We start from the raw sequence: 11,439 nt of genomic DNA, 5'->3' as shown, positions 1-11,439 counted from the left end.
AAAAAATATTCATGCTTCAATGGTTATGTTGTGCATCTAGTGGGATCAGAAGGGTGTCATCTATTATGAACTCCTTAAAGCATTTGAAACCATCACTGGCGATCGTTACCGACTGCAGCTAATGCGTTTGAGCCGAGCTCTCAAAGAAAAGCGGCCGGAATGGGACGGTAGGCATGACAAACTGATTTTGCTGCATGACAACGCCGGGCCACACGTTGCTAAATCGGTCCAGAAATATTTAGAGGTACTAAACTGGGAAATCTTGCCCCACCCGCAGTATTCCCAGACATTGCACCTTGAGATTACCATCTGTTCCGATCAATACAGTCAGGCCTCAATGGAGAGCGGTTCACTTCGTACGAGAGCATCGCAAACTGGCTCAATGAAGGGATCAAAACGGGAACTTATTGAGCTACCCACTAAGAAATACTTTTCACGTTCTAATGGCAGTCAGTTATGGACTACCGGAACGACCCTGATTTATATTTCACGAAAGACCCATATACAATATGTGAAATGTTTATGCTGCTACAACAACAAAAACAACAAAGATTCAGATAAGACTTTGAAGAAGAGTATAAGCTCTCGATCGTATGATTTCTTTAACCCGATGCTGGAGAAGCTAGTACGAGATGTATTGTAGAACTCAACCGAATTGGTACAACAATTTACAAAAGCGAGCACTAGCATATACCGACGATATCTACATCATCGGCCTCAACAACTACGTTCTTAGCTCTGCCTTTTCCTGCCGTTCTCGAGAAGCGAGGGAGTGGTTCTGGGGTGGGCGAGGGCCAAACGAAGTATTTCCACATCATCACATTCATCACACAAAAACGTAGCGCATTCGTAATTTAACAACCCCGTCACTGTTGGCAGTTATAAATTTGGAAAAACACAGGACTTCGTCCCGTCTACTTGGGAACCGGCAACAAATCAATCACTTTAATAACGTGAGCCTTGAAATTCAACTTATAATTTCTCTTGCCAACAAGCGCTACTTTATACTAATCAGATAATTGAGTAGTAAAGTCCTTTCTCGAAGAACAAAAATAAGTCTATAATAAAAGCAAGCTCCTTATTTTGTTTGAGGGTATTGTCTGCGGCAGCATTGCAAAGGGATCTGTAAAGCGAGTGATGGAAAAAAAATATTAATGGGGTAAGTTTTAAAGTTTATACACGAGATAGAGCAACGACTGATCGAAAAAAAGGCACTATACTCCAGAAAAGATTAATACAGTAAGTCAGAGTGTTATCGAATGATCTTTCATCGACGGAGTGCACAAGAATTGGGACATAATTGAAAAATATGCTTAAAGGAGTTCATAAAAATTTTAAGAATCTCAAAAAAATCTGACCCAAAATTTTCAATTTTTTTCGGTCATGCTGTTTTATAGCCCATTGAATTTTAGTATAATAAAGTGGAGATATAGTCGCTTAGTTTTGCATCCGATATTGAGAATTTTTGGGACATATATTTTCCAGGTCCGTTCTGACTATGGCATACGCGGACGATAAAGCTATTGTCGCCCGTAGTAGACGCTACCTAGACGACATCTTCCTAGCGATAGAAAAAAATGCGAGATTGGTAGGACTGACAATAAACAAAAACAAAACCAAATATGTGAGGATTTCAAAAGTGAAAATTTATTGAAAGCGTCTGAATTTATTGACATTGAAGTCTTCAGTTTTGAGAACGTGTTCAAATTTTCATATCTCGGCGTACTAATAATAAACGACAACAGCATGCAGGGCTTCTGGCAGGATAATGGCGGCGAATCGTGCATACTGCGCTAACATAAATCTCCTGAAATCAAGATTTCTCTCACTGGCTATTTCAACCCATGTTGACCGTCGGCGCAGAAATATGGAGCATGAATCTTGCAGCCGAGGAGCGCCAAAGAATATTTGAACGCAAAATATTACGTAAATTACTTGGCCCAATACGCGAAGAGGATGGCGAGTACAGAATCAGGCACAACAAGGAGCTGCTAAGTCTCTCACAAGGGCAGGTCACATTACCTGCATGGATGATGGTTGGCTACAAAAACTTCTGCTGGACAAAACAGTCCTATATGATCAAAATCCCGTGGCAGACCAAAAACAACTTGGCTGCACAACATTACAGACAATCTGAAAAGATTAGGCGTCAAAAACTGGAATTCTTTAGCGCTGGATCGTGCTGAATGGAGGAAGATTGCTGACGCGGCTAAAGCCCAGCCCGGCCTATAACGCTAATAGATGATGTTGATGAAATTTTTTAAAATACTCAAAATTCTCGAACATTTTCATGTCGTCTGGCTCCATCCATCCATCCATTTTTAATTAATATCTCGCTTTAGCAAGCCTAGTTTTAAAATAACCCAAAAATCTCATTTTGGTTTTCACAAAAATCTCTCATCAGCTTCACAGAATCTGCAGCACATGCATGGCATGAAAATAAGCTTCAGAACTAAATTATTCGTGTGTATGTATGTATGTGTATAAAAAAATCAACGCTCTCCACAACTCAACTTACTCAGTTTCCTCTGTCTCAATTGCATGCACTTATTATTGTACATTTTCAAAATTAGATACAATTCTGATCCTTGAAATGGCCATAATCTCTTACAAATAATCTGCCTTCTAATATGAACGCAAATTAAGAAATGTGCAATAGGCCAGACACTGTGGCCCCATCTACCACCGCAGCTGCCGCAAATAAAGTGAAAAAGTAAGTGCACAGTACTAGCGTTCATAAATATATACACATATATATATGCATATACACATCTTTACATGGGAGCGAGTATACCTACTACTACCTTGGTTCGTTTCTCTATACCTATGTATGTATGTATGATTACAAAAGCATTCGCGTGCGATTATCATTTTCATATTAGTGATCAACGACCAAAATAAAGACATAACAGCCAAATAAAAAACAAAAACTATAAAGTCGAATGAAAAGAAAAACAAATGCCATAGTGGACAAATGTACTCAGAGTACAATATTATATAGTAGTACAATATCTAATACACATTTTCGGTTATTTGTAGTAGTTGCCAATAGTAAATGCGCAAGCGCTCTTACTCATCTAGAGAGAAGCGCTGCAAGTAATTGTGATTGCAAAAACAAAGCTTGCATATCCATATGTGTGTGTATGTGTGCTAGTTACATTGAATTGTGTTTGCAAATAAAGTATGGCGGAGACACATTGGAGTCCCAATAGGTTTCGTATGCCGAAAGCGAACACGAAGGCTAAGCAGCGGCATTGGCGACGTAACTGAATTCTTGTGTACTGTATACTTGTTTCTGTACTGGAATGCAGCCAAAATTGAGAGTTATTTGGAAAAATGTAAAAAAAATTATACTATTTAAAACTGTCTACAGATTGTCACATATGTATGTATGTAGTTGTGTAAATACAAAAATAAAAAAAAATGCTAAATTAAACCGCAACAAATGCGCGACTTGTAAAACCAAACTATTTGTTAGCTGTACTGGTTACTTAAAGAAAAACCTGCATGGTAATTTGCAACGCGCATTCCCAAACACATACAAAAAACAAAAACATAGCAAAAACAAAAGCACAACTGCACAGCATTTCCATCAACAAACGCCATTAAATGCAAAACAAATTGTTGTATGGCGCGCTAAAAAGAGATAGCAGTTAGACTGAGCGCAGCCTGTTGGCAGTTGGTATGCTGTACAAATTTGGAGTAGTGGAAAAAAGAATTAAACAAAAACAATAATAATAAATAAAAATATGAGTATAACAAACAAATAAGGGAGACTAAATTCGGTTCGCGCCTAATTTTATATGCGCGCACAAATTTTATTAAAATTTAATTTGTGCTTTAAATTTTGGAATCAAACAAACTATGAATGACAATGAGAGTTAACATAAGGCGGACATATGGACGGAATTTTTCTTCTTTTTTTTGTTGGGTCAGACTACCAAGTACAGCACTCAGCCAATATTAAGTCCATTGTTCTGCATTCGTATTCCCTTTTTAATTTTCTTTAAATCTACCCGACCTCCGAAGAAATCTTAGTAGATCTTGTGGTGCCAAGGAGCCAAGGTGGTCGCTTCTTCACAGATCAATCCTTAAGACCTCAAGCCTGATTCGAGCAAAGGCTAGGCAGACGCACAGAAAGTGGTCCGCCGTCTCATCGTCCCCTCCACATGCTGTGCAGAGTGCACTGTCTGAGATGCCTACCTTTCCATTTGCTTCGCCCATCATCAGTCCAACCAGCTGCTTACAGTCCTTCTGCTTGATGGTAGGAGCATCTGCGACAGTCGATCCAACATGTCAGGGAACATCACTTTTGTCCATTGGGGCGGAAACTTAGTTTTAACATATAAAGGTGGACGAAGTCTTTATCCGATCTGAATAATAATTATGATGTCTAAGTGAGGTTGGGTGCAATACGAGTAGCAAGTTTTGATGAATTTTATCAAGTCACTGTCCGGGTATATATGGCATCGCGCATTTCTTAAAATTCTACTTGAGCTTGTTTATTTTCTTGTGCTCATTTCTTTTACCAAATTTGAATAATTTTGTTTCGTTTTTAATAGAAATATTGCGCGGGTATAAAAATATTGCAGCAATATGAAGTTTGTGTCAAATGTTTTGCTTGTATGTAGTTTGGTTTAATTTTATATATAAATATATACATATGCACACTTTTTTAGACGAGTAACCTTGCGCAATTCTCGTCCTTGGCTATTGTAACAGCATTGGATCCGCAATTTAAGTTGCTTCATTTTAGAGATTCGACTGCCACAGCTAAGGTATTCACTTATACATATAAAGAATCACGTGATGAGCATGAAATACATTACGTGGAAATTAATCCACTAAGGAGCCTTTTTTTTGTTTGTTTTTGTGGGTGAGGTAGAATTAAAATACCTTTGTACTTACGGCGACTGTCGTCTACTGCATTAAGTGGTGCGACAATCCCTGCTCTTCTTCTGGGGAGACTCCCTTCCGGGAACTACTTTCTGCATTACTTCGGAAAGGCCCGGAACGGCATCCATAAAAAGGGCCAATTCTACTCACTCACGTCGGGGTCCACCATATTTATAGCCAGCTTCATGCTATAGGCTCGCCTTCTTGTGTCTCTACGTCAATGACTCAAGTGTCGGTGGCTGTCGTCATCCCGTCAATTTTGATCAGCCTCTCCCGCGCTGCTGCTAATGGTGATGCTGCACCTGGTGCTACTAGTATTGATTGCTGCCGTGGCTTGCGCTTCCAATCGATATGGCGGAAATGCATTACGATTTTTGCTGTGAAAGCTCGAACTGAATTCCACTTTCCGCTGCTTGAACACATATCTCTCGTGAGGGTGGACTGGAACAAAAACTTAGATGCTCCAAAAACTCTTTCGAGTGCATCGAGTACAAAAGTACATGTTCCGCGCTCTCCACCGTGTTAGGGCAGTCTGTACAAGAAGCGGTGTCTGCCAGCTAAACCGATGCAGGTATTCTTGGAAACAGCCGTGTCCGCTCAGCAACTAGGTGAGGTAGCGGCCTACGTCCCCATGTTTTCTTGTAAGCCACCCATCGAAGCACGGATTGAGTTTGTGTGCCAGGCGCCCATTTTGAGACAGTTCCTAGCACTGCTGTCATCATCTAATTGTCAGCGCCTGTTCTGAGGCTTTTTGATCTGATGTAAGCCGACCGCCCCGCGTGCTGTACAGTCGGTCCGTTTCCTCTGCCAGCAGGCCAAAGGAGGATTTCCATCAATGCCACAGATTGTGTCGCCCGATACGGTTCTACACATGCACGCTACACGTAACGCCCTTCGCCGTGTGTTTGTGTGAACTGAAATGAGTCCACTAAGGAATCTGAGAAAGAGGATAGCTTGCAAGTAATACAAAAAAATTAAGGCAAGCGAAAATGGCAAAATCAAAGATGACTCAGAATTTCATAAGTTTCTGTAGTCACCGGTTTCACCTTTCAAATGGCACTGTGGCATTTAGCAAACTTAATCTTTTCGCACACAAAGTTTCCTGGTGAATTCTGCAGTGGTTAAGGAATACGGCCTTCCCCTTTCCCGTAATATTACCTTTCACTTAATGTCTTGAAATAGCCTTCCCGATACACCTACCTTCATGCTCGTGCTCCATCTATCGATAACCCAATAATATTTGTTAATAAAATTGAAAAATTGTTCAACACAGACTTTAGTTCATCGTACAGGTCTTTGCCTGTTGAAGTTCCTTGCATAGCTAAAGGGCGCAAGTGGTCCGCGTGTTGCTCACCCCTGATTTAATATATTGCCGTAAAAGCTTGTTTTAGCTGCTGAAAATCTAGTTATATGGTCTGCAGTTGCTTAAAAAACATAAAATGAAGAGTTTTTCTTCCAATCGATTAGCTATCCCTGCAGGGTATCTTATTTTGCGTTAAAAAGTGCTCAACAAAGACGCTATCAGTGGCAATAAATGCAATTAGAAACAATCGACGCTTATAAATGGTTGGATGAAAATTTTCCACCCTAAGTGGGCTGATATCCAGCCAAAAATGGCACCAAAGCAAACTCACCACACTGGAAATTGCTTTCGACTTCCAGTGAGCCTCTGAACACTGAGAGTAACAGCGGCGTGCTTGTATTGCAACGAGTCGTTCGTTGCCTTTATGCGGAAAGTGCTTTTGTGAGTGTTTATGCGCTTGTATGCGTGCGTAATTGCGCCTGCACTTTCGTAAGCATACTGCAAGGGGCGGTAACCAGGGCTCATTTCCAATTGCCTGCCATTAGCCATGGCAAGTGAGTGACACTGACTGAGTGAAGAATTGCTTGTGTTTGTACGTTGAGGAGTAAAATAAAAAATGCTAGGAAAAATGAGAAAATGTTGAAAAGAGTGTACGAGTAAAAGAGCACGAAAAACTGTACAATTAGCCTTAACCAATTAGTAGGTGCGAAGAGAGCAGCAATAATGCGAGCAATGACAACACTCACTTATGTGTGTGTGTGTGTTTTTTTTCTTTTTAATTTGTTAGTGCATATTTGGGTGACTGTTAATATGGCTAAGTAAGTGTTTTTGTTGGTACTAATGCTGTTACAATATTAGAAAACTCATTTAGAGAGGCTCTTATGCTTAATTGAGTTCGATAGGAAATTTTATATTATTTAGTGTTCCATCGATTTTTAATTGCGCTACATATTTGATTGCGCTCATTCCTCTGGTGCATCTCTCATAAGCGCTTGCTACTCCGCTAAGCACACATTCACACACACATTTATACTTCTCTCCAACCCACACCCACTGACGCAATCTCACTCACACTTCCCCATCAATGTTTGCTTGATGTTGTGCCCACAAACCAATTAGAGCAACCCGCTTTCGTGCCAAAGTGCGAGTGGAGCGTACAGCCTGAACGTCTCATTTACTCACTCGCACCTTCAAATCGAGCGCTTGCCTGCATATGTTTGCATCTATGCTGTTGCTATCGCTATTGTTTTTGTTATTGTTGCTACTGGTTGCCGTATCGGTGGTGGTGCATGTCTCACCACTGCACTCCAATGAATGGACGTTCAGACCAATGTGACTGGCTGCTGGCCTGTTTTCTTCCCTCGGCGGCGGTTTGCTTGAATGGATATCTTGCTTGCTTACTGGTGGCACACACCCCAAACCGGTCTAGTGCGAGCTTCGTGTGTATGGGTGTATGTGTGTGCGAGACACGTTGCCCAGAGCGGCCGCGCTCACTTTGTTTCTACAAACGCCTCAGCGCGTTGCAACGCTCAGTCGCGTTGGATTGTGAGTATTCAGTTATAGACCAGTCGTGATCTCAAGCAGATGTGTAGTCCGTAGTAGCTCGTTCGTTTGCACGCTCGCCAGCCATATGTTTTTGATACGCCAGCAGTAAAGCAAAAGTGCAGACCGTCAAGTCAATTGTTGGCATTAAAAAGTGACAAATCGTTGAGCGTCGCGTTTGATTATTACGTGCATTGTTCGCAGTTTGAAAGTTAAATGCTTGATAAGTAATCGCAAACGCCTTGTGGTGCAAAGTTAAAAGAAAACACTCGTTTATTTTTATTTTTGACTACTGAATTAATTTTTTATTGTTGTTCTTGTGACGGCAATGTGAGCGCGCACGCTTGGTCGCATTAATTATTAATTAAAATTAATTAGGCGCCATAAATGAAGGCAAACAAATTTGCCGACTAACAAAGCAAACTACCCAATTTGAGCGTAAACAAAAAAAAACACAAAAAAAAAAAAGATTTAAAGTTAAAGTGAAAAAACACAGAACCCAAGCAAAGCTTTGACAAATTTATGTGTTGCTTTGTACTTCCAATTCAACAAAAACTAAACGAAAAATGCGGTACGCCAAGTTAATCGAGTGTCCACTGTGAAATCGCCACTCTTATCTGCTGCACGCTTTCTGACTCATTCCCAATTTTCAATTGAAACCAAAGTGTGCCCTTACCCAAAACATTAATTGCGAATAGTCCCCCCGCCATAACCAAACTCCTCCTCGCCACCTCGCTGCCCCATGTTAAAGCTGTCATCCACAGGAATGACGGTCACTGGTTTACGCACAAGCATGACAAGTCCGACGGTACCGCCGCAAACCGCGTCCGCTGCCATCACCACCGCCATGACCATGACCAGCCCCAGCGCGATTGTTGTTAGCCCTGCACACCTCATCAGCGGCAATAACAGCAACAACAACTCAACCAACAACAGCGCCAACTCCAACTTAAATCGCAGTAGCAGCAACAGCAGCCCCACATCACCTTCCACACTCCTACTAACGCATCAGCAACATCAAACGCTGCAACAACAATTAATGCCGTTGCACACACAATCGCCGCATAGTCACCCGCATCATCAGTTGAATAAGACAAGCTCGCGTTTAAGCAATTTCAGTGTCGCCTCACTTTTGGCTGATACGCGACCAGCGGCTACACTTTCGCCCACACGCACACACAGCGCCGAAGCGATGCAAACGGAGCCACGCAATTTGTCCAACAACACGCCAGCCGTCACGTTATCACCTGTTTCGCCTGCCGGTTCCTCGCCCGCCTCACCAACCGCGCATCCACTCACACCCCATGCGTCGCCCCACTCTACTCATCCGTCACATCCACATCCTCATGCGCATTTTCATCCTGCCGCCGTTGCACATCACGCGCACTTACTGCATGCTGCAGCAGCTGCACACGCGCAACAACAACATGCCGCCGCTGTGGCTGCCGCTGCTGCGGCGCAACAAGCCGCCGTTGCGGCAGCGGCTAATGCTGGCGCATCGCCTCATTTGCATGTCACATCAGCGCATTTACGTCATACACTGAGCGGCAGCTCAGCAGAAGCGCCCACTAATCTAGTTACCACGGAAGGAGGCAGCAATGCGCAACAGCAACACTCTTCAGCGCGTGTCGGTTCACCAGGCGTGCATATGAACGGTCCTAGCGCCGAAACGTCGTCCTCATCGTCCGCAACAGCGCTGCTAGCCAAACATGAACGTCATTCGCCCATCGGCAGCTCAGTGGATTCCGAGTTGGAGTATGATGATGAATACAATGAACATGAGCATGATGGTGAGCACGAGCATGATGAAGAGGAGGATTCGATTGTGGATATTGAAGATATGAATGCGGATGATTCGCCGCGTTCGACGCCAGATGGCTTGGATAGCAGCAAGTCGCCAGAGGTGCTTAGCAGTCATATGACCAACTCACCGCATCTACTCTCCCCAGCTGCGCTGGCAGCTTCAGGTCATGTGCCCATTAGGCCGACACCGTTTAGCGCGCTAGCGGCAGCCGCTGTGGCGTGGGGTGGCATTGGCGGTGGAGTGCCGTGGCCAGGTGCGCGTCAAATGCCACCATTCGGACCACCTGGGCTGTTTCCAGGACAAGGATTCGGTGGAGGTGGTAAGTAAAGCGAATACTTATTTTGTGTAACCTTAAGCTAGGGGTATCTGCGTGCGTGACAAAAGCCGACGGGCAAACCGGGAGCAGTGGAAATGGCTTTGAAATGAGTTAGTTTTTGGAAAGAACGTAAAAGTATTGTGAAGTGTTATTTCTGCATAAAATTCCATACTATATTTAGATAGGGGCCTTAATAAGTCTCATTTGGAAAGACTGATTATTTTTTATTAATTATTTGTGTTTTGCATGATTTGCATTTGCATTAAAAATTTGAATTTAAGCACAAAAAATGAAAAATGCTGGTTGGAAGACTACAGAAAAAGCGCCGAAAGAAATCCATTATTTTTGCGTAAAATTTTTGCACAAATGGTTAAGAATGGTTTTATGGTCGATCTGCGCGATGCTACGACTACTAAAATGCCGGTCACCTTCGATTATTTCTGTGATTTTATCGACAGTTTCTTTAAGATCAAAAATGCCTGTACGGAGCCGACGAGTTCAAGTCCGAATTTATTTAACTTTAACAAATTATTTTTTATTGACAAAATTTGCAAGAACTAACTGCACACTTCATAAAAATTGCATTTAAAAGATTTAGGATAGGTGAAATGGTTGAAGTACCACTCTGGCGCGCCCCAAATAGCACTAAAGCGCCGTTTTGTAACCATTTTGAGACCTCTGACGGGCAGATATCCACAGCCAGTCAGAGCTGTTGATGTATTGGAGAGAATGTTGATGGAATTAAGGTTGAAGCACTGCCCAGGCTGTCGAAGAAAGGTGCACCCAAGGGCCACAGTCGCCTAGCTGCTAAACCTGGACATTTACAGAGAAAGTTCTCAAGAGTCTTTTTCTCTGAAAAGTCCCCATAGCTTTTGCAATGGGCGTAGCTTTTCTCAAAAGGTTTTGTACGGACTTGGCTGACCATTTTTCTTGCCGAGTTACAGAATATTTCGAAGATTTACATGGTTCCAATTCCAAATATCAGCTATATAGGGAAGAAAATTCTCAGCAATTCTCAAAGCGATTTTTGAGCGACTTCAGACTTGCACTTTATTAAGCTAAAACTAAACTGGGCTAGAAAACTACATATCCAGAAATTTTCTAAGAATTTAAAGATTAAAATTTTGGAATTTTGTATGACAATTTTTCGAAATTCCTGCAGAGTTTGGAACTTTGATTTATAAAAAATTTAAGCAAAAAAATGTTGCTTGAAAAATATTACGAAGTTTGTAAAATGACAATTTGGCTTAATTATGTGAACACAAGTGTACATTTGTAGGTTTGCCATTTCTTTTTGGGGAGCAAACGCTATTTTATTTAATTATTTCCATTGTACGTCTTTTTTTGGTGCTGTCATAAACGTGTCTATTAGACCCATAACAACTTACACACAAACAAACAAACAAGCCTTTGGTAAGACAAATAAATTCATCGCGTGCAGTTGTGAAGTATTAGGGAAAATCTTTGAAAAAACATAAAGAATTAAGATGAAGGTTTGGCCAATCATACGCTTCTAATGATAAACCACTCACTCACCGGCGCACAGTGCTCCGACTCCATACAAATAATGGACAAATA

The 11,439-nt window shown here is 41.9% G+C and overlaps 1 protein-coding gene across 1 annotated transcript in view; it reads left to right on the top strand.

Annotated features, from left to right (window-relative positions):
* Positions 1–8,317: 8,317 nt before the first annotated feature.
* The window catches only part of LOC129252996 (muscle segmentation homeobox), a 54,913-nt gene continuing 51,791 nt past the window's right edge, over positions 8,318–11,439 (top strand). Inside the window, exon 1 of the mRNA XM_054891205.1 lies at positions 8,318–9,864. Coding sequence (XP_054747180.1) covers positions 8,484–9,864 — 1,381 coding nt within the window. The 5' untranslated portion in view covers positions 8,318–8,483. The remainder of the gene's footprint in view (positions 9,865–11,439) is intronic.

This window comes from Anastrepha obliqua, chromosome 1 (genome assembly GCF_027943255.1).
Source record: "Anastrepha obliqua isolate idAnaObli1 chromosome 1, idAnaObli1_1.0, whole genome shotgun sequence".
Taxonomy (NCBI): Eukaryota; Metazoa; Arthropoda; class Insecta; order Diptera; family Tephritidae; genus Anastrepha; species Anastrepha obliqua.
The sequence above is the reverse complement of the archived record's forward strand: the minus strand, read 5'-3'. Positions and strand labels throughout refer to the sequence as shown.